Raw genomic sequence first — 27,499 nt, forward strand, 5'->3', positions numbered from 1 at the left:
ACTTTAACTAAAGAGAGATTTAGTACAAGAGTACTACTTATTTGTAGATATATCTTCCAGTAGGCCCACGACAGGAAAGTGTAAAGAAAGGCTATCTATACTAATATTATAAAGCTGAAAAGTTTATTTGTTTGTTTGTACGCGCTAATCTCAGGAACTGCTGATTCGAATTGAAAAATTCTTTTTGTGTTGAATAGACCATTTATCGAGGTAGGCTTCAGGCTACATAACATCACGCTGCAATTTTTAGGAGCGAAGAAATAATGTAAAATGTGAAGAAGAAAACGGGGAAAATTATTTATCCTTGAGGGCTTCAATGATGCCCAAAATAACTATTCCACACCGGACGAAGTCGCGGGCACAGCTAGTTTATTGATATATTTATGAACATCTTGTAAAAAGTAAGAATAGAACTTAAACTAAAGAGAGATTTGGTACAAGGGCACCGATTACGATGAAATTTGGTATGTAGGTAGCTGAATACCCCGAATAACATATAGACATACTTACTTTTTATCCCGGAGTTTCCCGCGGGATTGTTAAGTTATGAAAGGGTATTTTTGTGAGAAGCTAATTTGTTTGAAATAAATTCTTAATTAAATGGGTGTACGGGATATTACTATAACAGGGTTTCCACGCGGACTATTCTACGGGCGGTCTCTAGTGTTAATATAATTTTTCTTGTTACTTTTAATAACATATATTTCAGATCAAGTTATATCGATGAGTGTAACGAACGTGACGCACAATTCTGTGACACTGGAGTGGGCGCCTGGATTCGACGGAGGTTTGACATCTTGGTACCGTATAAGATATAGGTAAGAGTCATTATTATTAGTTTTATATTTAGGCCAATTTGTAGATTTATCTTTCAGTTTTCTCTAATTAGTTTTATTTGGATTTTTTTTTGTAGGTAAATAAGTTATTTGAAAAAGATTCATTATTATATTATACTTCGGTACTATTTCACTGTCATATTTTTTATTACTTTCACTTCATCACTTAAATTTGTTATATTACTCATACATACATACATACATACATAAAATCAAGCCTTCCCGGGAGGGGCAGGCGGAGACTACATCTTTCCACTTGCCACGCTCTCTGCACACTTCCTTCGCTTCATCCACATTCATAACTCTCTTCATGCAAGCTAGGCGGTATTGTCATTTATTTTCTTACCCTTTCCTCTTACTACCCCTTATTTCATTTAATAACATCGGGACCTACCTCTTTACATACAGACATACATATAATTACGCCTCTTTCCCGGAGGGGTAGGCAGAGACTACTTCTTTCTATCATTAAAATATCGCTCTTCATCTGTCTACATGTCTCTCACTATTTTCACGCATCTCGGTCAAATTTACATCCATATTATCACGTCTATATCCTTTGCTGGATAGACAGAGCCTAAAGTCTCGAAAAGACTGATAGGTCACGTTCAGCTGTTTGGCTTAATGATAGAATTGAGATTCAAACGGTGACAAGTTGCTAGCCCATCGCCTAAAAGTGGAATCCCAAGCCTATCCCTTAGTCGGCTTTTACGACATCCCGAGATATTAATCAATCTATTGAATTCCAGGAAAATATACGACGAAGCGTACCGTTACGAAGATGTTATACCAAGAGATGCGACCACGTTTACTATTACGAATCTAGAGAAGAATACAGACTATGTTTTCTCCGTCATGGCTATAAACAAAATTGGACAGAGCAAATATCGGCCTGACGACACGAAGGCTACAACATTGAGTGAGTACATACATACATACATATGGTCACGTCTATATCCCTTGCGGGGTAGACAGAGCCAACAGGCTTGAAAAGACTGAATGGCCACGTTCAGCTGTTCGGTTTAATGATAGAATTGAGATTCAAATAGTAATAGGTTGCTCGCCCATCGCCTAAATAAAGAATCTCAAGTTTGTAAGCCTATCCCTTAGGCGCCTTATACGACATCAATGGGAAAGAGATGGAGTGGTCCTATTCTTTTTTGTATTGGTGCCGGGAACCACACGGTTGAGTGAGTACTTGAAACATTATATTTACCTATTTAAAAGAATATAATTCCTAATCTTACTTACGTTTTTGGCGTATTGAGATCATAATCACAAAAAGAAATTTGTTTAGAAAAAAATTTCAATGGAATTTCTTCAAAGTATTTATTTTTAGTATTTCCTTGAGTGTATAAATATTGTACATCAAAATTCACCTTTATATACAAGAGTCAAAGGTCCATTGTCGGCCTCTGTGGCGCAGCGGTAGTACGCTTGTCTGTGACACCGGAGGTCCCGGGTTCGAATCCCGGCCAGGGCGTGATGAGAAAAGAACTTTTTCTGATTGCCCTGGGTCTTGGATGTTTATCTATATAAGTATTTATTATAAAATATAGTATCGTTGAGTTAGTATCTCGTAACACAAGTCTCGAACTTACTTCGAGGCTAACTCAATCAGTGTAATTTGTCCCGTATATATTTATTTATTTATTTATATTTATATTTAAAACCACAGTTTTGAATTGGGCGAGTCAGGTTTTTACACGAAGCGACTCCCGTCTGACCTCCGCAACCTTAGCAGTCACCTAACTTGGATCATAGTCACATCCTTTTACAAGGTTTCCTCACGATGTTTTCCTCAATATTGTCTTATAAGGAATTTACATACATATATACATACATATGGTCACGGCTATATCCCTTCTGGGGTAGACTGGGCCAACAGTCTTGAAAAGACTGATAGGCCAGCCTCAGCTATTTGGTTTAATGATAGAATTGAGATTCAAATAGTGACAGGTTGCTAGCCCATCGCCTAAAAAAAAAGAATCCCAAGTTTGTAAACCTATACCTTAGTCGCCTTTTACGACATCCATAGGAAAGAGATGGAGTGGTCTTATTTTAAAAAATTATAAGGAATTTACAACGCAATATTATAAAACACCAATTTTATTCCACGCTGCCATGTAGACTTTATACCAACTTCAGTACAATCAAGCTCAGAAGAGTTCAACTCATATAATGTGCCTGGTGTTTTTATAATTACCGGTACAATTGTTGGTACAGCACTTATTCTCTTGAATGTACTGTTGATTGGATTTTGTCTGCATCGAAGGACCAATAAAAGGATTAGAGGTTTGATATATTTAAATGTGATTTGTTTTTTTTTTGTTGTAGTTTAGCTAAGGCTGATTTTTCTCTAGACAGATATATTTTACGGTTTTATTTGGCGCGTATTTCAATTCGGATTAATTCAGACTAATTGAATTATTCAGCGACTAATTTGGACATGTGAAAGTTTAGGAAGTTAATTCTATTACACTCGTCTGAATTACTTAGTTACTAAATAATTTAGGACGTCTGATGTTGTCAAGTCGAATATCAAAAGCAATATATATTTCGGCGTTTTTCTTTAGCATTTAAACCAAAATTATGACTGTTTATTGAAATATTAGCCTTCAATATGGATTTGTAAAATTTCAAAAACTATTTTGGCTCTATGGTTGCGTGTTCCCGATGCCATATTTCAAATCCTTTCCCGCGCTTGCTTTGTCTTTTTTTTTTTTGCTGATTTTTTTTTTTAATTTCCATTAGACGCACCTACGTCGGAGGTGGGAGAACTGAATGTAGTTCCAACAGAACTAGTTGAAACAGCCGACGTTTCTCGCCCTGTGATTGTGTACGTGTCAATAACTAGCATCGTATTGATTTTGGTTAACGCCGCTTTGGTAGCCTGTTTTGTTTTTAAGAGACGCTCGAGAAGGCTGAAAGGTGAGGTTTTTTTTTTTTTTTTTTGCGTTTTGTTTTCGGCTTGTATTAAATGTTTTTTTTTTATTGTTGTTTATGTTTGTGTATATTTACATACATGTAGTCATGTGTATATCTGAAATATCTTGAAAAGACTGATCGGCCACGTTCAGCTGTTTGGCTTAATGATAGAATTGAGATTCAAATAGTGACATGTTCCTAGCTTATCGCCTAAAAGAAGAAGTTTATTTATTTAATCAGCAGTTATTTCAAGGCGGTATCAAATGTTTTCAAATTTATATGCCATAAATATTACCTAGATTTGTGACGTATGACCAATTAATAATTATTTTACAATTTATAAAAAATAAAAACTGGAAAAAATTACTGTTAACAATTTATTTTAAAAAATCATCACTTAAAAAATAAATTTATATTATAGTTTTCATTTTTAATATAAAATTATAATAATAAAAAAATTTAAACCAAAAAAAAAATAAAAACAAAAAAATTAAAAACATAATTTTTTTTTTTTTTTTAATCAGAACAAGCGGGCCAGTCTTCCAAATCGGCCACGATTGAAATGTACGCGCCCTCGTCATACAACGACACCATGACCGGAGAGACCCTCAGTTCAGTCTCTGAGAAGTCCGAAACTTACTCACAGGACGACGGGGATGATAGGCCTCCGCCCCCGATACCTGAAGTGCCCAGCATGGCTAATAGGCATATGTTAAGTCAGGTGAGTTAATTATACAATTTTAAGAGATAAAGAAAGGTAATTAAATATCTTTCTTAAAAAAAATTGTCTTATAATGATGTTATAGACTAACTTAACACAACGATTTGTTTCTTTTATAACTATGTACTTACTATTTTTTTTTGTTACTGTGTAAATTTCTATGCAATAAAGTTATTACAAACAAACAACTTTAATATAAAATAGGCTTGCAATTATTCCATTCCACAAGTTAAAGATATCTATGGCAGTTAATTCAAGCGGTCGGTCTCGAAAATGTTGTCTCTCCTCTCGTCTTGCTTAATTATATTTAAACTTATCAACTTACTAATTTATTTTCTTTAAATTGTCACCGAACCACATTATATTCAAATTAATTTATAGAAAAAAAACAATTAAAAAAAAAGTAAAAAAAAACTATTTTTTGTCAAGTATCTAAATTTTTTTTCTTTTGCTCAACAGCAAACCGAGACCTACCTCATTGACGAGCAGGGCATGGTAATGCCCCCTCCCCTCGACTATCCGCCGCCAAACTACGCTGTTTACGAGGGTGGTGACCACGCAAGAACGTTGCCGCACCCACACAGACATAAAGATATTTCTGGACACAACACGTTGGGAAGGAGCGCTGGTAGGTTAAACTTTTTAATAGTGTCGTTGTAACGGAAAACGAAGTAATTAATTGTGCAACGTAATTAATTATTAAATGATGTTCGAAATGTCTTATAATGTTAAATAAATATGTTGAATTTAAATTAGACACTGTGACCACATTGACCAACCCTAGCAAATACCGTATCTATTTTCTTCCATCAGGAAAAAGTTAAGGATCCTTTCGGGCGCAGCAATCAAAGAAGAGCTAACTTGTCAGATTTAAATAAGTCTATGCAAATGTAAAAATTATACCTACGGTAAAAGTTGAAAAGTGTGTGTTTTTTATGAAACAACAGATGTATGCAAAGGTCGTGATCAGTGAAAAGATGTATTTTCTGCTTACCCACGTTATAAAAATCAATAAAAGTCTACCGACAGCGATATCCAGTAAATTTCTCTGAACTTATTGGAGTATTGACCGCGTTGTAGTTCCACCTATATTCGCTAGATGGCGTTATTATGTGATTTTACCGATTGATATGTACTGATGTAAAAATATTTTCGACTGGAATAAACGTGGAGACGGCGACTCCACGCCTTTTTTTCTGCACCTTAAACCTAGAAACACCTACGTAACCCCAAGATATTGCATGTCATTTCTTCATTGCTTTGGCATAATGTTAAACATAGTAAACTATATTTCGTCTCCCTTGCTACAGGTAAACAAAACTATGCGCCGGCGCCGAGCCCGATGCCTCCTCTAGACGGTTCCTACTACAACATGTCATCAGACCGCTACCTATCCTACCCGCCGATCATCTCAGAGTATTTGCATCAACAGGTCAGTTTGAATTTCATCTTCTTACGGAAGCTGGCGATTATCAAGGCTACTTACAGTCTCGAGATAGCTATTCGGAACAATGATGTGGTATTGATGTGGAATCACTGACGGAAATCAGCAAGTCAATACCTCCATCATCGGTTCAGCATCGACCTGGTTTTCTTTTGCCATCAATTTTGTCCTGAATGATAGTTTGAAAGAGTCTGCACTTATTACAGTCATGGATCGTTTTGCGTGTGATAAATATTTATCCAAATTCTTCAATATCAAATTCTTGTCCCTGCGAATTGCGCGTTAAACACGAACTTACTCTTTTTTCTGTATAATTTATTTTAAAAAATCAAGAATTTAAGTTAACTCTTTTTTACTAACCTTGTTTAAAGTGATTTTCTTTTTTTACGTTTTCATGAATAAATAAATAAAAACGGGACAAATTACACAGATTGAGTTAGTCCCGAAGTAAGTTCGAGACTTGTGTTAAAATAAAATAAATAAAATAAAAAAGCCTTTTATTAAATAAATAAATTTCTCATTTCATGCTACATTATTTGTTTAGTTTCATGCAATTCATTGATTCTTATTCATTTCGCATTCAAATTATAAAAGTATGTTAATTAAGTATTTTCAATTTATGGATTTATATTAATTTCATTATCAGTTTGTTATTTATTTATTTATATTAATTTTTTGTTTTTTTTTTTTGAATGAGAACCCCTCTCTAGGGTAAAGGCCTCCTCCATTTGTAACCAGTTCTTTCTGTCTTTTGCCTTGTTGTACCAGTTTTCTCCTGCTTTTCCTTTTATGTCATCGACCCATCTTTGTTGTGGTTTTCCCCTTCTTCTCTTTCCTACAGGTCCCTTCCACACTACGACTCGTTTCGTCCACCTTCCGTCTGTAGTTCTGGCCAAATGTCCTGCCCATTTCCATTTTAATTTCATGGAGTGGTGTAGGAAGTCTATCAGTTTCGTTTTCCGTCTAATTAAGCTGTTCCTAATTTTTTGTATTCTTCGTATTTTTAAAATTGATCTTTCCATGGCCGATTGACATATTCTTATTTTTTCTTTTACCTTTTTCGTGTATGTCCAAGTTTGTGCGCCATAGGTGAGACAGGGAAGAATTACGCCATCTATTACTTTCTTTTTCAGAGCAAGCGGCAGGTCCCCTTTTAATATTTCCTTATGGCTCCAGAATTTTTGCCAAGATGCGTTTATTCTTCTAGATATCTCTCCCATATTGCTGTTGGCGTGAAATGAAACTTGTTTTCCAAGGTAGATGTACGTATCCACATATTCTAGACTCACGTTACCGAGTTTTATAGGTGACTTTGCGGAGTTGGTCATAACTTTGGTTTTTTGCAAGTTCATTTCTAGTCCCACTCGTGAGCTTTGTTGGTGAAGAGTCTGTATCATTTTCTCTAGTTGGTGGCTTGATTCTGAGAACAGTACTATGTCGTCAGCAAAACGTAACTGCGTTAAGTTGTTGTTCTGTATTTTTAAACCAAGGCCTCTCCAATCTAGTTTTTTAAATATTGTATCCAACACAGCAATAAAAAGCTTCGGAGAGAGAGGGTCGCCTTGTTTTACTCCTCTATTTATTTTTATTTCTGGGCCACACGTCTCTAAGCTAACTCTACTTGTACTATTCTCGTAGATGAAGCGTATTATATTACAATATCGTTCGTCTATTTCATTCTCTTTCAATGTCTGCCAGATAGAGGTATGTGAGATAGAGTCAAATGCCTTTTGATAGTCAATAAAGGCAAGGTAGAGAGGTCTTCGAAATTCTCTATACTTCTCTATTATGCTGTCAAGGACTTGAATGTGGTCAACTGTTGAGAAACCTTTGCGAAAACCTGCCTGCTCTACTGGTTGATTATTGTCAATTTTTGTTGATATTCGACTTAGGAGACATGATGAGAACAATTTATATAAGCACTGCAGCAAACTGATAGGTCTATAGTTGGCTATGTCCTTCGGGTCACCTTTCTTGTACAGTAAAATAATTTTTGACTTTGTCCATTGTTCTGGAACTCTTTGTTCTTTATTTATAATATTGAAAAGTACTGTTATTATGGGAACCAGCAGCTTTCCAGCTACTTTTATTGCTTCATTTGGTATACCGTCCGGGCCTGGGCTTTTTTCTGGTTTTAATTTTTCTATTTGTTCTTTTATTTCGTCTTCTTGCCAGTCTGTTTTTGGTTCTCTCTGCGAGTAAAAATGAATTTCTTCCAAGTCTTCATGTTCTGAATTTATACTATAAAGATTTTTGTAAAAATTAGTTGCTATTTCAAGTATATTATCTCTGTTGTTCGTGCAAGTAGAGTCTCGAGTCAAGCTGGGTATCCATGTTTTGTGTGTGCGGAGTTCCTTGTATGCGCGTTTGCAACTTCCGCTCGTATATAGATGCTTCTCGATTGTCCTTAATCTGTAGTTATTATAGTCTTTTCTAATACTTTTGTTTGCTTTTTTGTAGAGTTCGCTAAGCTTCTTCTTGTCTACGCATGTCTTGGATTTAGAATTTTGCAGTTGGTGTCGTTGTCTTATCAGTTTCAATGTTTCCTCAGTAAGAATATGATTAACATTTCTTTTGTTGTCGATTTTTTCAATTTTCATGCTATCTTGTATACATTTTTCAAGTTCGTTATAGAGAGTCTGAGACGAGCATGCTGGACCCAGGTTAATTTTTTTAACGTTGTCTTTAAGATTTTCCAGGTAGGGACATATTTCACTTGGATTTTTGAGTGCAATGGTAGCTTTTTTGTATTTTATACGGCTTCTTTTCATTGGTGTGAGTAGAACTTTTGATCTAACCAATCTGTGGTCTGATGGAAACATAACTTTATTTAAGACATGCACATCTTGGAATCGGTTGGGAAAATTTGTAAGTATAAAATCTATTTCGTTTTTCGTTTGCTTATCAGGAGAGTGCCAGGTCCATTTTTGATTCTTTTTTTTCTTGAAAAAAGTATTCATAATGTGTAGATTGTACTCTTGTGCATAGTTTATCAATTTTTCTCCTCTAGGACTTCGTTTTCCATAACCAAATTCTCCAATATGTTTGCATTTTTCGTGATTTTTTTTTCCTATTTTTGCGTTAAAATCGCCCATCACTATTATATTTCTACCTGGTATTTCATGAGCTTCATGAAGAGTGCTGTACAATTTTTCTATTTCTGACTCGTCGGACTCTTCAACCGGTGCATACACTTGAATAATGGAGATTTTCATTGTATTTATCTCTAAATCTAGTATAGCCACTCTTTCTGACAGTCCTCTGAAATTTTTAATGTAGGGTTTTAATTCTTTTTTTATAAGAAAGCCGACTCCATAATGTCCCTTAGTCTCACCGTAGTAGCATAGTATAAATTCTTTATGTTCTTCTATGCTGCTACCCAATCTTCTCACTTCTGACAGTCCGATAATATCGTATTTAATATTTTTTAATGCATTTGTAAGTTCAATTAGCTTCATATGGCTTGCCAGTGATCTCACGTTGTAAGTGCCAATATATAAAGTATATGGATTTTTCCTTTTACACGCAGTGGTTTTAGGTATTGTTGGAGGGTTGTAGTCAAAAGAAAAACTATTGTTGTTTTTCTTCCCCGCGTTGACCGGCCGTGTTGGGTGGTTTGTTAGAGAGGGTTCCGTTGGTTGCTATGTTCTTGGTGTTGGAGCTTGACTTTTCGTAGAGCTTAAACTTGTTTCTGGTGTTTTCTGTGGTTTCAGAAAAGCTGTAATTTGTGTTTTGTTTTTCTTTGTTGTTTGGTTAACATAATTATCTTCTTTTGAGACTTGTGTTACGAAATACTAACTCAACGATATTTTATATTATATTATATTATATTATATTATATTATATTATATTATATTATATTATATATGTAAAGTTTTCTTTTCTCGACCTCCGAGTCGGTTTCTTGTCGAATTCCCGTCCTGAAGCCTTCAGGAAGAGGGAGATTCGACGTCCCCTTCAATAAACATAGTGTTCCCTAAAACTTTACTCAACAAAGCGACTGTGTGTAGTGCTGCTTGTTTCTGCATTATGGTAATGTCTATGTTGGAGTTTAAGCTGTCACAGTACTGTCGCAGGTTCTTTGCTATTACTCCTGTTGCTCCGATTACTATGGGTGTTATTACTGTTTTGGTGTTCCATAATCTAGTTATCTCTGTTTTGAGTAGGTGATATTTGCTGAGTTTTTCTATTTCTTTTGCTCCTATATTATAGTCTGACGGTACTGTGATGTCTATAAGATGTGTAGTCTTGTTGTGTTTGTCAATGTATATTATGTCCGGTCTATTGTGTGTTACTGTCCTATCTGTTTGTACTGGCATCTCCCACATTAGCTTCGCCTCTTCATTCTCTATGACTCTTGGTTGTTTTAATTCCTCTTTCCACCAGAATTGAGAAACTTGGAAATTATGTTTCTTTGCTAATGTCCAGAAAACATACTGAACTAAGTTGTTGTGTCTTTTAACGTAATAGCTACCAGCCAGTTTTTCACAACCTGATATAAGATGTTGGGTGGTTTCATCTTTTTCGGAACATAAACGACATTTGCCGTCTACGGGTTTTTTCATTATGTCTCTTTCGTGCTGTCTGGTAGCAACAGCTTGATCCTGTATGGCGAATATTGACGAAACTAATGTAGAGGATACTTGTTGCTTCTTTATCCATGCAAATGAGAGTTCCCGATCAATATTTGGTTTTTCGAGTATCGCTTTGTAGAACTGCCCATGGAGCGGCTTTGATTTCCAGGTATTGAGTCGTGTCTTCAGTGTAGCTGCTTTGAGTTCAGTGTCAGTGTAAGTATTATTTTCGTGTAACCCTATTTCATGTAAGTTATTCTTAGCTTCTTTATGTATTGAGTAGTTAGATCTTTTTCTATCATGCTGTACTATTGCAGTTATTAGATAATCGCTTTCCTTCTCTAAATATTGTTTATATTTTATTATTTGTGTTTTATATAATGTTTCTATATTAATTAGACCTCTCCCTCCCTCATCCATAGGTATATAAAGTCTTTCTACTTCTGCTTTCTGTTGATGTATTTTGTTAAGTGCTAGTAATTTTCTTGTTTTAACATCTATTTTTTTTAGGTCATTATTTTTGTAATTAACTATTCCGAATGAGTATAATAGTACTGGAACTGCGTATGTGTTTATTGCACGAGATAAATTTTTAGCGTTAAGGTGTGTGTGTGTAAGTCTTTTAACTCGCTTAAAATATTCTTTCTGTATTTGTTCTCTAAGTTTTTGATGGTCTACGCTTCCTCCTTCATTCATACCTAAATATTTGTATTTTTCACTGTCTTTTAGATGTTCAAAGACTTCTCCGCTTAACAATACATGGCCTTTTCCTTGGCATCCTGTCCTTCGTCCGCCTTGTAAATGTAACACGTTGCATTTATTTAAACCGAAATTCATGCCTATGTCCTTTGTGAAAATTTCGGTACTATCTATCAGGATTCTCAGGTTACTTTGGTTATTTGCGTATAGTTTAAGATCGTCCATGTAAAGCAAATGATTTATCCATACACTATCCTTGAGTTTGTATCCTTTTCCATTGTACTTATATAAAATTTGTGAGAGTGGGTTGATTCCTAAACAAAAGAGTAGGGGAGACAATGAGTCACCTTGGAATATTCCGCGGCGAATAAAAATCGGTTCGGTAGTTACTGAAGTTCCTACTCCTCGGGCTGTCATTATAACTTTCCATTTAGGCATGACTAAAGTAAGAAAGTTTTTAATATATTTTGGACATTTATACAGATCTAATGTGTGTAGTAACCACTCGTGAGATATGCTGTCGAATGCCTTCTGATAGTCTACCCACGCCATGCTTAGGTTCTTTTGTGCGTGGTGGGCATCTTCTAGTATAGCCTTATTAACCATCAGGTGGTCTTTACAACCACGGGCGCGTCGTCTGCATCCTCTCTGCTCAGGAGCGATTATGTTATTCCGGTCACAGTGTAGGTATAGTTCATTAGCTAAAATGGACGTAAGGAGTTTATACATATTCGGAAGACATGCTATTGGTCGCCAATTCTTTGGGTCTTCAGTGTTCTCATTTTTAGGTATCAGTATTACTTGTCCAGTTGTAAACCAGTCGTCTACTTCTTCTAGACCTTTAATAATTCGGGTGTATAATTTAGCTAGAGGAGTGTGTGTGCTAGTTAAATATTTCAAATAATAATTTTGTATCTTATCTATTCCCGGTGTTTTCCAATTGTGCAACCTTCTTGTAGCATCTCTAACCTGTTCTGTTGTGATTTCTTCTGTTTCACTATCTTGTGTTACGTTTTCATGTATTTCTGTTATTTCAGATATCCATTGGGCTTGTTTATTGTAAGATATTGGCTGCGATAATATAGGTGACCAAAAATTTTCTATTTCTTGTTTAGCTGGTATTTTATTCGGCAATTGTTGTTTCTCTGTAACGTTTCTGTAGAGTTTGTGTTCGTTATCATGAAACATTTTATTTTGTACTTGTTTGTTGTTCATATCTTCATAACGTTTAATCCTACCTGCTAGTGCTTTAATTTTCTGTTTCAGTGTTTCTTTTACATTTTCGCGGTCAAAATCTGTAAAAATTCTGTATTTGTCATAAAGCTTGTTCTTTATATTGATCATTCTACGCGTGTTAACTCCCTTTTCTATTTCAACTAAACGTCCTAATTCCTTTCTAAATACTTCTATCTTGTTGACTATTCTTCTTTTCCAGGGTGGGTCGCGTCGCGGTTTTAGTTTGGTTGTAATCGTGTATGGTTTTTGGTTATTGGCTATTACTAATGTTTTTGCTGTAGCATATATGATGTCATTTGTATATCGGAGTGAAAGGTGTGTTTGGAAAAGATTAGGTAGATATCTATTTAATTTGTGTAGGTTCAAAAGGAACTGTTTGTTTATTTTTGGTTTAGGTAAAACTAGACGATCTGTTATATTTATTTCTTTAGTTTCGGCAATATTATTTAATAAGTCTACTATCAATGGGTCTTCAAAATTTTCTGTATCTGTTGTGTAAAGAGAGTTTCCTAGCGGGATTGATGCATGTACCTGATGCGGAGAATGACCATGAAGTGATGTCTGAGTGATTTGTGTAATTGGTGTTGGTGAAGGAGTAGTCGGTGTTGAGTTATTTAGTTGTGAAGGTGTGTCTGAAACTGTACTAATGTTTTGTGTGTTGACGTGTGATGTTGATTGTTCGGCTTTTTGCTGTAGCTCACTAAGAATTTCTAATGATAATGTGTTATGTTTAATTACTGTTCTTGCCTGATTAGATAATGTATTGCCATTAAATTTATGAATTTTGGGGTTATTCGGGTTACGTTGTTTGAATAGTTTTTCAAGTCGAGTAATATATCCAGATCCATCTATTTTTGCTTTGTAGTAACAATACATAAGCTCTCTTAGTTCGTCTTCCATCCATTTTTTTCTTGTGTCATGACTGCTGCTGGTTAGTTCAGGTACTCTATCTATTTGTTCATTTTGGTTAGTGTGTCCTGTAACTGTCTGTTCTATAGAGAGAGTGGTTATGCTTGAAGTTGCTGGGGATTGTGTGAGTGTGTCAGAATCTAAAATTTGTAAATGATGTTGGGTATTTTCTGCACTGCTTTGTATTTGTTTCAAAATGTTGTCATTAAATCTCTTTTGTCTAATTATACTGCGGACTTGGTTGGATAATGAGTTACCGGTGAATTTGTGTATTTTGGGATTGTTAGGATTTCTTTCTTTGAATATTTTTTCAAGTCTGTTGATGTAACCTGCTCCACCGGCTTTCGCCTGATAATAAGCAAATAAAAGTTCTTTTAATTCTTCGTCTGACCACTTTTTCCTGGAATCCATACTTGAAAAATCTGTTGGTGTGGTAGACTCCGACGTACCGGCATCACTAATTGGATCTGAATCCTCGTGTTGCAAAGTAGGGTCGGCATTCCGGATAAGTTCGGCTGTGGTTTCTTCGGGTTGTTCCCCCCCGACCCCCGCCCGCCTGCTCAGCTGAGGGTCACTGACGGTCCACATGCTGTCACGTCCAGCGTCAGCTCCAGACGTGCCCCGGCGGCCCCCGGGAAGCGGCCCTATACGTTCACTTCTTAAATTTCTTCTCATTTTTTAAAATGGTTTCCATTGCCTCGTTAGCCAGGTAAGTTTCGATTGTACCCGTTGCCCGCCCCCCACGTGGACTAGATGTTAAAGCCCGGACGATGAGGTTGTATTGGGGGGCATATTATATTTATTATATTATATTATATTATATTTTATAATAATAATAAATACTTATATAGGTAAACATCCAAGACCCAGGCCAATTAGAAAAAGCTCTTTTGTCATCATGCCCTGACCAGGATTCGAACCCAGGACTTCCGGTGTCACAAACAAGCGTACTACCGCTGCGCCACAGAGGCCGTCTGTAAAACTTTATAATTTTTGTACCCAACAGCAAACCGGCCGCACTCCGACTCCCCCGCAGCAATATGGCGCCCAGCCCCTGGTCAAACCTCACCTCATGAACGGGGGGGTCGCGGGAGGATCACCATCACATGTAGCCAGCCCCCCGCTGAACTACGGAATGGATGGTAAGTTTTATTTACAGCGCCATCTAGTGACATTGAGTTTACGAATGGGTAAAACAGATTAATGTACAACACCATCTAGCGGCAAAATTTTATTTTTTATCTAGACAATTATTATGGAATTTAATTGTTAAGTTAACGAAAATGCTGCTTGTTATCGCTTCTCCCGAACTTAACTTACTTTAAGTAATTTTTTCGACTTCAACCAATGTTGTGAAACCAAAAGATATATGACAATTATTAAGTGATGTTGAAGTATATAATAAAACTATAACCGAACTTTGTCTGTACATTGAAGATATTTCAGAAAAAAATGATAAGGGGTCTTTTTAGGGTCAATAGAAGCTAAAACAATTTTTTTTTTAATTCTTGTAATTAATAAAAGTTTAATAAAGAACATAATTTTTTGTACAAAATACACATTGAATATCAAGATAGGATCTACCAGTTTATGTTAAAATCATTTGATTTCAACATAATACTGGCAGATAAAAAAATTAATTTACAATTAATTATAAAAAAAAATATCGCTACACTAAAGACCAATTACTGTAATGACAATCAAATATTAATTTATCAATTAATTGTCTCTGAATTCTACAAACCGAATCACAAATGCTGCGTGACGGCTACAAAGTGAATACTATATCACTCCACGCGTCGGGTTTCGCTCAAATTGGTGTATTAATCCAGGTTACATGCAATTGGGATAGATATATGTATGTATATAATTTATTACATTACATTTTACAAACATACATATATACATCAAATCACGCCTCTTTCCCGGAGGGGTAGCAGAGACTACCTCTTTCCACTTGCCACGATCTCTGCATACTTCTTTCGCTTCATCCACATTCATTCATAACTCTCTTCATGCAAGCTCGGCGGTTTCGGGTACTTACATATACCTGTATTACATAATTAAAAAATAGTAAATTAAAACTTGATCATGTCAAATAAATATGAATATATATACGGGACAAATAACACTGATTGTGTTAGCCTCGAAGTAAGTTCGAGACTTGTGTTAGGAGGTACTAACTCAACGATACTTTATTTTATAATGAATACTTATATAGATAAACATCCAAAACCCAGAACAGTCAGAGAAAGGCCGTCAAGTCGTTGGTGGAATTAATAAATTTGTTTGTTTTTATTTATTTGTTTGTTAGGTATGGATAGGCAGTCTGCAGGAGGTACATTGAGGCGTCAAAGGCTAGACAAGATGGCGGTCCCACCGCCGGATGTAACAGTTTTACATCAGGGTAATTGTCAACAGGTAATTTATTGTTTACTAGACGTTTTCCTAGAAGTTCGCTCCCACGGGATATTATCGGAGAAGATAAAGGTTGTATTTATGTGTGCCAAATATCATCAACATCGGTCTGAAGTTTTATAATCGATAATACGAAGGTAGATATGACTTAATGATGGTAGCGAGATTCGAATAGTGACAGGTTGCTAGCACATCGTCTTAAAGTAGAATCCCAAGTTTATTAGCCAGCCTTTCCATTTAGTCGCCTTTTACGACATCCATGGGAATGAGACAGAGTGTTCCTATTCTTCTTTTTATTGGTCCCGGGCACCACATGGCACTATAATTTAAGGAGTGAGATTAATGAAAATTAAAACAAAAGAAAAGAAATCAACATCTTTTTTTATTTATCTAACCATAACCTTATAATTAATCGTCAAATAACTTATGAACATTTTGTTACAGCACCTACCACAAACGCCATCCGTGAAACAGCCGCAATCCATCCTCAAAGACCCTTCACGGCACAAATACAACCAATACGGTAGTCCAGTCTCCTCCAGTACTCCTCAAAGTAACTCGAGCCAAATCCTGACAGTCCAGAATCTTCCCAACGACATCCCACAATACGGGACTATAAGGAAAGACAAGAAACAAAACGTAACAATAGATGAATCATTCAACAAGCGAAACGAAACGCACGTAGTGTAAAAAGACAGTCATTAGATAGATATGAAATTGACTTAATGTGATATGGTGTAGTTAGTGAAGTGACATTGAAACTAAATAGTGATTAAAGTGAAGACAATCGACTTGTGAGTGATGGTAAAAGTGTTGTAACTTATAGTGAAGGTAACTAAATTAGAGGAATGATAATGGAAACAAATGAAGACTTACTTTCTGTTCATTTTTTTGTTGAGGTACGTGAACAGTTTATCTCTGGTGTTCGATTCTCGGTCAGGTCATGGTGTCTGATCGGCCAATCCTTCCGAATGATTCACAATTATTTTTTTCAAGTGATATGATGCTTATAAATGATAAGTACCTTTATAATTTTATGAAAAGCTCAATTTGTGTGGTTTTTCTAATAATTATTTGCGAATACAGATCGAATTAATTTTAATTATCAACATTTCATGATTTAATTATGTCAAACACTCAATTGACAAGTTTGATAATAATCTGTATAGTAAAATTATCAAGTTTCTAACGTTTTCAAATAGACTATAGAATTCATAAACCCACTAAACAGGTTCGTGTAAAATCGATGTAACATCTCCATTCAGACGTAAAACAGACGAGGTTATGAGAGTTCAAAATACAAATTCAGCTAGAATTGTTGCGACGCCGACTATTTTGATATTGAATTGTTTATCGACAATTTCTGAGTTATGTTTATCGAATTCGAATAATGAATTCCAGTCGATTTGAGATTGAGAACATAATTTTGAGACAATCAAAAGCTGTAAGTCCGTTTGTTAAGTGTCACAAAGAAGGTTATTAATCACGTGATCGATTCGGCCAATAGCATTGTACTATAGATGCAATAGACAATTTGATTGGCGGAATTGAAGTCACGTGGTTTGTGGTTGATCTTGTTTTAAATATAACTGGCTATGGAAGGAATCATAATGGATTTCCTTATTATAATTGTATTACAGTGTGTGTACATATAAAATATGTGTGTTGTTATGTCAGTGAATGCGTACACGCAACTAAAAGGGCCTAACTGGCCACAAGTCATAGTACTTAGACTATACTAAGCCTAAGTAGCTAAGGCCAAGGTTGTCTAAACGACTGAATTATCGTATAGGTTATAACGTCCAAAAAGACACTAGGAAAATACATTTTTAATTGTCCAAATGTAATAAAATCATTTTAGGTATAGTTAAATTTATTAATATAATTTTCTTCTAAATCGATTCCAGAACGGATCTCTTTTAATTAAGTTTTTAATGGAAATTATGAAATTTCAATTATATTGGGTGATTATAAATGTGCCCTGTGGTTATAGAGACGATTGTTTTGTAAAGTCCAAGTTGAAATGCATTTATTGTTAATATAAATATTGTTTTCAACAAACACGATTGTTAAAGGCGTGCCAAAGTTTTTCTTACTAAAAACTTTATACTATATTTCTTAGAAAGTTCTATATTGGTGAGTCGAGTTTTTTTGAGGTGAGCGGCCAAAGGGAGGGATGAACTGAAGTAATTTGCAAAACTGTCGGTATTTATACTATTCATTGCATCAAATACAAATACGTTATTTGATATAAATGCGGTACAATTATAGGTGTTACAAAGCATATACATTTCGCGCATTTAACCAGTCATGGCATGCAAAAATACAAAAAAATTTAATTATCTCTTTATTTAAAAATTAAAAGTTATTTTTTAAGCGATTAAAAATTCATTGATGGTTTTTTTAATGGAATTATTTCAGGATTGACAAATTAAAATTTTTCAAGAAATCTGAATTACTACGTCAAGAAGATTACGATTTATAGTGTTTTTTTAAAGGTTGTTGTTAATGTTATCGATAATTTGACGCCACAACACTATTTCTCCGCCCCTTGCTCGCTAGCTTCACTCGACTTATCCTGTTTACCTATAATCAAATTGTTCCATTTTTGTATTACACTCTTCTTTGTTATTCTTATTTTATATTCCTTGCGCAAAAAGACTTGGTCATACTGGAAGCTTACACACTTTTAAAATACATGTTTAAATTCTTTTTTAAGGTATTAATATATTTATTATAATATATTATAATATATTTATTCACACAACCAGAGCATAATTTTGTAATTTGTACAAATATTTTATTATAAGTTTTTTTTGCTGCAATTTTGACTTAATGTAAATAAATGAAAAAATAATACTCGAATCGCAACTGACAATAATATAAGTTTTTTTTTAATTATTAATTATTTTATAATTTATATCCCTCGTGAATAGTACTGTACATAAATTATTAATAATTGTAATTTACATTAATAGCTTTTCTACTCAAAAAATAATCGGTTTTAATACAGATACCAAAGTTTTATTAATTTTATTTTTTAAGTTAAGTGAGTCACTTACTTTTTTTTTATTTCTTTTTTTTACAAATTTGTAACATTTTTCTTTGTGGATGTAATGTTAATATTATTGACTGATTGAAACATTAATAATGATTTAGTTGATTTTCTGAAAAATAATCGAAAATCCATCCATTGAAGAAATACGATTTTATATTTACAGAAATGTTCCATTGTTGTTACATTTCGAATTTAAATAAAAATCTAATAATAATATTTTTTTGTTTTATTTTATTTCACCTTTTTTTTTCATTTCCATATTTAAATACTTATTAAAACATATCAATTCGATCTCATTTTGCCAAATTTCTGAGAAATCAATTTTTTAAAAGAAAATAAACTTACAAAGTGCCAAAAGTAGTATTTTTTTGTGCAAAATTAAATTATTAGATAGTTTAAAAAAAAAAACATTGTAGCTGTGTTATACGTCCTTCTACATTAAATTAAATAGTTATATTTCAAACCGTGCCTTATATTTTATGCCATTTTGGGGGTAAATATCACTTAAATTATTGCCAACTTAGTATAAATTAAATAAAAAAACGAAATTTCTAGATGTAAGATTTTCTTTTTTTTATTTCTTAAATCCTTGAAATTTTGCTGAATATGAACAATTGTAGAAATTTTCTTTTTGCAATTTTGAAATAAAACTCTCATATAATAATAAATAATCGTTAGTTATGATGGTATATTACTATTATATTTAAAGACTGATTTTAGGATTGATTAGAAACAAGCGAAAAATTCATCAAAGTGATGAAAATTTGACTTCTACTTTTGTTTTTCTTAAGATTCTGCAAAAAAAAAAATAAACAAAAACTTCATGAATTTATATTTATAAAAATCTATCCATCCTAGGAATTTTTATTGTATCTTTTTTTTTATACCAAATCTCCTCCAAAGAAAAAATAAATGCTCTTCTTACGCCGTGCCAGAAATTTATAAAAGTAATAAATTATTGTAAGTTAAGTTTTCTTTACTTTGGTGACTTTACACATGTTCTCCTATTAAAACTTTTAATATTTTTATGCTGTAAATAGCTCTCTTTGAAAGTCTACAATTGTCTGGATTGGAGCAAAAATAGTTATTAAATTAGGTTTTTATATTTGTTGCTATTGATAGCCTTACGAGGTATAATTCGTTTAATTTTTCTTATTAAAAAAATAACAAGAGCTTGTCATTTAGAAATAAGGGCTATCTGAGGTTCAAAGAATATAGTCAATATAAGGTAATGTTAATTAAAAAATGTCAATGTTAAATAATTTAGGATGGTTTTAAATTATAAAGTGTAAAAATCGTTTTTGTTTTCAATAAATTAAAAATAATAAATTTATTTGTATAGTCATACTGTGCGCAGCATTCAATTCATTACACAGAAATTAAATTTTATACATAACTAGCTGTGCCCGCGTCTTCGTCCGCGTGGAATAGTTATTTTGGGCTTCATTAAAGCCCTCAAGGATGAATAATTTTCCCCGATTTTTTCACATTCTCCATTATTTCTTCACTCGAAATATATAAATCTAAATCATAATAAAAATCGTAATCATAGTTGGACACTAGAAATGTTATTATACTATAGGAATGTGACTTGGCTTTGCATTGCACGTTATTTTCAACGCAGATGTCAAATGAATCTGAGAATTTGATGTAAATGGTAATGATTGTGTAAAAACCATCACTTGGATCATCAAATTCACTAACTTACGACTTCTCTAGGCTAATATAATTCTGACTGGCCACAGGCAGATTTTGTTTTAAAACCAGCCACTCACTTGTGAGCGCAGCGTAGGAAAAACTAATCACTGGTGGTCCTAAGCCATTATTAAGATTTCGCGAAGCATTTGAATGCACGCTCCATCAAATCAAAGTCTGAGGGCTTGTGGTCAGCGCTGGACTTTTTGCGACTGAGAGAAGAGACATTATAAAAAACTAATGTATAAAATAGTCATGCCTAAGTAATAATAAATATTTTAAAACAGCCATGATGAAGTGTAAATTGACCCAATGTAAAATTTCCACCTATCAAATTCAATTTATAATACGTAACCAATTAAATATAAATCGTAAAAAAAAAGTATTTCTTATTATGAAAACTTTGAAAAAATAACAAAATATTCATAAAATAAAAAAAAAATCATACATTTATCAAAAAAATATTTTTAATTAATTTTTTATAGAAACACAAATAAAATATATGTAAGAATGCTGCGCTAGTATTTATAGTAATTTATTATTGTTGATAGATATTAGTAAATGTTTGGTTATATTGACATGTTGAAGCTAATTAGATGATTATACAAACAATTATTTGTCTTTTTTTGTGTTACGTACCTTCTTACCGATGTTCTTAAGATAAGGAAACACATTGTGAAGAAACCTGCACATTCAGGCAACTGATTGTGTAAACATGATTCAAGCTGGCTAAGATTCCTCTTAGTAAATATAATAATTATTAATAATAATTTATTGAGGTCAGATGGCGTTTGCCTTATTACGAGTATACATCGTCTATTTTCCTCATAATCCGTTAAAGCAAATTTTTGGGTTTAACTCAAGCTGTGTAATCTTAATTTATCTTCTATAATTATATTAATTTACTTTATTTAACCGATTGTAAGCTTTCGCGTTTCATTATACTATTTATTAATACTACAGTTGTATATTTTACCTCTGACGTTTCGAATTATGTTACAATAATCTATGGTCAGCGAGCGATCACGGAATTTAGTCGCTCAGTGATAAAATAAAGGTACGTTAATACATGTAGTATTTATAAATATTATATCTATTATATTATATAAATTGTATATTATTTTTTAAAAAAGTATTGTTTAAAATATTATTAGAGTAAAAATTACATATACTGTTCGTTTTAAACATGACAATATAACCAAATAAAGTCTCATTCCATTCTCATTGTAAATTTTTGCCCACGTGTTAAGGAAATAAGGTTGTAAATTAAATAATTCCAAATGTGACTTTGATATTACAGCTCATGATGTGTAATCAGCATAAATTAAAGCGTATATGTTAAAAATAATATATATTGGTTTTATTGTTTTTTTGTTAGTTTAAGAATAAAGTGTTTTTTTATTTTATACAATTGCCAGTACCTTTTTTCTATTTGTGCCGTGTGGTCCCCGGCACCAATAGAAAAAAAGAATAGAACCACTCCGTGGATGTCGTAAAAGGCGACTAAGGGACAGGCTAGCAACCTGCCTGTCACTATTTGAATCTTAATTCTATCCTTAAGCCAAACAGCTGAACGTGGCCTATCAGACTTTTTAAGACTGTTGGCTCTGTCTACCCCGCAAGGGATATAGATGTGATTATATGTATGTATGTATACCAGTACTTTACTGGAAGTATTTGAATCCTACACACACACACGCGCATAAATAATAGAGAAATTTGTTTCTGCCTTCGCGGAACTTTATACGAAATTTAAAAAAACATATAGCCTATGTTATACTAAAAGGTTTGTCTCTCTCTCTCTAGCAAATATCATATAAATCGGTCAAATCGTTTTTGATGTTACAAAAAATAAAATATCTTTGTATAATATTAGTATATGCCTTATTTAAGGTCGTAAAACCAATAAGAAAAATAAAATAATTATAAAAGCATTTTTAACTTTAGAATTAAGTACCAACTAAGGAAAATACCTACCACATTTTTTTATCAAAATTCAGCCAGTGTTATCGTTAAAATCACGGTTCATCGAAATTTATCGCGAAAATATGAACTTTTTTTTTTTGACAAATTCGATAATTTGTTAAAAGCCTTTGCCTGTGATCAATCTATTATACGCTTCGGCGATTCAACTACAACATTTAGCTTTTAAGCAAGTTACAGAGTTAATTTACAAATTAAAAAATGTATGGAAATTGCCCTAAAACGCATCATCCCCCGCGGGGAATACAGAACTAAAAACCTTAAAAAGACTGATATGCCACGTTCAGCTATTTGGCTTAATTATATACCTAATTTAGATTCAAATAATGACAGGTTGCTAGCCCATCACCCATAAGGAGAATCTCATAGGCCTATATCTTTTACGACATCCACGGGAAAGAGATGAAGTGGTCCTATTCTTTTTTCTGTTGGTGCCGTGGTGGACCACACGGCAAACACACGGCTGGAGAAGGTTTATTTCTATAAATACTACCCGTGCCGTAAATACATACATACATTATAATCACGGGAAAGGTCGGAGTGGGAAGACCTAGACGAACGTATCTTGATCAAATTAAAGACGTCTTGGTAAAGGGTCAGGTCAAGAGTACCCGAAACCGCCGAGCTTGCATGAAGAGAGTTATGAATGTGGATAAAGCGAAGGAAGTATGCAGAGATCGTGGCAAGTGGAAAGAGGTAGTCTCTGCCTACCCCTCCGGGAAAGAGGCGTGATTTTTATGTATGTATGTATATAATCACGTCTATATCCCTTGCGGGGTAGACAGAGCCAACAGTCTTGCACCGTTGCCGTGGTGGAACACACGGCACTTCTTTCTGTAACCTCATTTTTGTATACATTTGGCGAGTCGCTGAGTTTCGAAGCACCGGATAAACTAATAATGGAAGAGGTTGCGACTAGATTTAGTATCTGCAATTTAATTAATTTGGAGTAATTTGGTTTTAAGAGTAAAAATCTGAGAGAGATTTGTTTCCATAAAAAACCGCATGTGGCGAGTAACACTGACGTCAAACGACATCAGCCAATCACAGTGAGAATAAGACTCGGCCGTCGTCGATGTCGTAAAAGGCGACTAAGGGGTAGGCTTATAAACTTGGGATTCTTCTTTTAGGCGATGTGCTAGCAATCTGCCACTATTTGAATCCCAATTCTGTCATTAAGCCAAACAGCTGAACGTGGCCCATCAGTTATTTCAAGACTGTTAGGTCTGTCTACCCCGCAAGGGATATAGACGTAATTAGGTATATGTATGTATGATTATATCTATACTAATATTATAAATCTGAAGAGTTTGTTTGAAAGCGCTAATCTCAGGAACTACTGGTTCAAATGGAAAATTTTTTTTGTGTTCAATAGACCATTTATCGAGGAAGGCTTTAGGCTATAAAACATCACGCTGCAACTATAAGAAGCGAAGAAATAATGAAAAATGTAAAAAACAACGGGTAAAATTATTCATCCTTGAGGGCTTCAATGATGCCCAAAATAACTATTCCACGCGTAAAGAGTCGCGGACTCATCTATCTAATTTATAAACTTTCATTTATGTTCTAGTTTTAAGTTCTAGTAAGTGCCGTGTGGTTCCAGGCACCATTACAAAAAAAAATAGGACCACTCCATCTCTTTCCCGTGGATGTCGTAAAAGGCGACTAAGGGATAGGCTTACAAACTTGGGATTCTTTTTTAGGCAATGTACTAGCGACCTGTCACTATTTGGATCTCAATTCTATCATTAAGCCAAACAGCTGAACGTGGGCATTGAGTCTTTTCAAGACTGTTAGGTCTGTCTACCCCGCAAGAGATATAGACGTGACCATATGTATATATGTATTTTAAGTTCTAAGCATACTCTGGTGACAGCTTGTTATAAATATAAGTAGTTATATTAAAACATACCGTGTCGCGCCATTAACATATCTATACGAACTTGTTCGTAGCGTTTGTGATGGTCTGAGTTATAAACTTACTAGCTTTTACCGTATGCTACGCCCGCGTGAATATAGCGCCAGCAACAAAAAAGCGACGAAATTAACGCCACCTACGAAAAAAAAACAGATTTTTCGTATAGTAACCGCTATGTTTTTCTCTAAACGCACCTGGCTTTTATCCTGTTTGAGTTTTACATACATATTACCACATCTTTATTCCTTACGGGGCAGACTGAGCCAACAGTCTTGAAAAGACTGATAGGCCACGTTCAGCTTTTTGGCTTAATGATAGAATTGAGATTCAAATAGTGACAGGTTGCTAGCCCATCGCCTTATTCCAATTTTATAAGCCTGCCCCTTAATCGCCTTCTACGACATCCGTGGGAAAGAGATGGAGTGATCCTATTCTTTTTCTATTGGTGCCGGGAACCACACGGTAAACAGTCTCATATGTATGTTTGCGCCGTATAGTTTTACTTAGTCAAAATCTTTCGCAGAATCTTATGAATTGTACCACATGTGTTTAGAAGTCTGCATTTGACGGGATCACTGCATTCAGCACAGGTTCAGATTCGCAATGCTACTGGAAATTAACGCCTGGAGCGGTATACGAGTGACTGACTGACTGAGTTGATGGCACGATCCGTGGAATTCTAGTTAGTATATGTATATACTTACTAACTGTTGCCCGCGACTTCGTCCGCATGGTGGATGCTGTGAGTGGGTTTTCAATTTAAATTAATCAATTATTTTTACCTCTTCTCCCTTTTTTCGTAATCAAAAGGAGCATAGTTTTACCTCTCAGGGTCAACTCAAAATCTATACACAATTTCATCAAAATCGAATCAGTTTTTCAGGCGTGAAAGACAGACTGTATTCGATAAACTTAATCATTTAATAACTAAACTTTACATTAATTACATTAGGTACTCCTATTTTTGTTGGGGGTCAAAGCGGGCTTTAAACTAGTCAATTAATCAATTTAGCAAAAAACCCCATCCAGTTCAAACTAGAATTAAACTTCTCAAAACGATTTTCAGCAGTGAAATTACGAAATTCCCAGTCTCAAGTTTTTGAAGTTTGGTGAAACGTAGACGGCGTTAAGTTTCTTAGTTAGCTGTAGTTTTGTGGTCGACTCACACGGGGCATTACTATTTACCACTACTTATCATTCATTCGTTCGTTCGTTCATTCATTCTTTCTTTCATTCATTAATAAAATTACGTCTATATGCCGGTAGACAGAGCCAGCAGTCTTTAAAGACAGACAGCCAACGTTAGACTCGCGGGGTAGACAGAACCAACAGTCCCGTAAAGACTGACAGCCCACGTTAGCTGTAAGGCTAAATGATAGAATTGAGACTCAAATAGTTAAAGGTTGGTAGCCCATCGCCTTAAAGAAGAATCCCAAGTTTATAAGCCTACCCCTTAGTCGCCTTTTACGACATCCATGGGAAAGAGGTGGAGTGGTCCTATTCTTTTTTCTATTGGTGCCGGGAACCACACGGCATTTATTTGTCACCAACGGTTTTTGCTTGAAAAAAGAAAACAGCTCGCGTGAGTCGCACTTAACGGCTTAAATCAAAATTTCGCATATCTTATCCAATTTGAAATTTAAAATTCATACTTATTCATTGTCGTAAGATCCGTTTGACTTCTCTATTGAGAGCACTTGACTTCGTCCAACTTTGGCAAATGAATCTTTGGCGTTAACTATGATAGTATTAGTTAAAACTCTGATATTCATGTTGATTCTTCTTCCTCCTGGCTTTAGTCCCGGTTGCATCCTCACCACTCTGGAGAGGAGCCCGGGGTATGACTTTGACCATGGACTCTAGATTGGTGAATCAGGTTTTTACACGAAGCGACTCCCATCTGACCTCCGCAACCTTTACATGTTAAGCTTACCCGTATTGGATCGATCATGGTTACACATTCAGTTTCCTGAAAAATGTAATATTATTTATTTAAACTTACATACATACATACATATGGTCACGTCTGTATCCCTTGTGGGCTAGACAGAGCCAACAGTCTTGAAAAGACTGATGGGCCACGCTCAGCTACATATTTGGCTTAATGATAGAATTGAGATTCAAATAGTGATAGGTTGCTAGCCCATCGCCTAAAAAAGAATTTCAAGTTTGTAAGCCTATCCCTTAGTCGCCTTTTACGACATCCATGGGAAAGAGATGGAGTGGTCCTATTCTTTTTTGGATTGGTGCCGGGAACCACACGGCACTTATTTAAACTTCATTGCACAAAATAAAAATGTATAGCAAAATTGGCGGACTTAATGCTGGAAGCATTATCTACCAGTCAACCATTGGGTCTGACAGAGAACTTTATGTGGGGTCAAATTAAATAAATATATTTATGCCTGCACAAAAAATAAAAACTAAAATAATTATAATAAACGTACATAAAAACTACAATAAATTAACAATATACCTACATAAATAGTGCACTATCACTTTAGTCTTAAACTATTCTGAATTCTTCGAACCAATATGGCTGAATCTATACGGAATGCTAATTCAGAATTTCCTGAGGGTATGTAATAGGGATTCGTATAAAAAATATTTCGTTTATCGAGGTTGGCTGACCTCCGGCCGCCATATTGTTTCACATAAAGAAGGAATCTTAAACTAAGCTGTAGCGTTCGCAAATAAAAGTGCTGAGTAAATCTAGAAAATTTCCATTAATTTCATTAAAATATAACTTAAATGGATTATCTTATCATTAAACTGTGTGGTTTCCGGCACCAATACAAAAAATAATAGGACCACTCCATCTCTTTTCCATGGATGTTTTAAAAGGCGACTAAGGGATAGTCTTATTCTTTTTTGTTGGCGATGGGCTAGCAACCTGTCACTATTTGAATGTCAATTTTATCATTAAGCTAAATAGCTGAACGTGGCCATTCAGTCTTTTGCAAGACTGTTGACTCTGTCTACCCCGCAAGGGATATAGACGTGACCATATGTATGTATGTATCTTATCATTAAATTTTGCTAGCTTTACATTAAAATACATTAATATATATAATATA

At 34.4% G+C, this 27,499-nt stretch overlaps 1 protein-coding gene across 1 annotated transcript in view; it reads left to right on the top strand.

Moving 5' to 3' along the window:
* Window positions 1-18,495, top strand: part of LOC106138984 (nephrin) — a 200,258-nt gene extending 181,763 nt beyond the window's left edge. The window contains exons 20-28 of the mRNA XM_060951941.1: window positions 710-818; window positions 1,586-1,755; window positions 3,591-3,767; window positions 4,289-4,485; window positions 4,945-5,113; window positions 5,796-5,917; window positions 14,354-14,489; window positions 15,662-15,768; window positions 16,210-18,495. Of these exons, the coding sequence (XP_060807924.1) occupies window positions 710-818; window positions 1,586-1,755; window positions 3,591-3,767; window positions 4,289-4,485; window positions 4,945-5,113; window positions 5,796-5,917; window positions 14,354-14,489; window positions 15,662-15,768; window positions 16,210-16,455 (1,433 nt within the window). The 3' untranslated portion in view covers window positions 16,456-18,495. The remainder of the gene's footprint in view (window positions 1-709; window positions 819-1,585; window positions 1,756-3,590; window positions 3,768-4,288; window positions 4,486-4,944; window positions 5,114-5,795; window positions 5,918-14,353; window positions 14,490-15,661; window positions 15,769-16,209) is intronic.
* The last annotated feature ends 9,004 nt before the right edge of the window (window positions 18,496-27,499 follow it).

The sequence above is a fragment of the Amyelois transitella genome, chromosome 27 (genome assembly GCF_032362555.1).
Source record: "Amyelois transitella isolate CPQ chromosome 27, ilAmyTran1.1, whole genome shotgun sequence".
Classification (NCBI taxonomy): Eukaryota; Metazoa; Arthropoda; class Insecta; order Lepidoptera; family Pyralidae; genus Amyelois; species Amyelois transitella.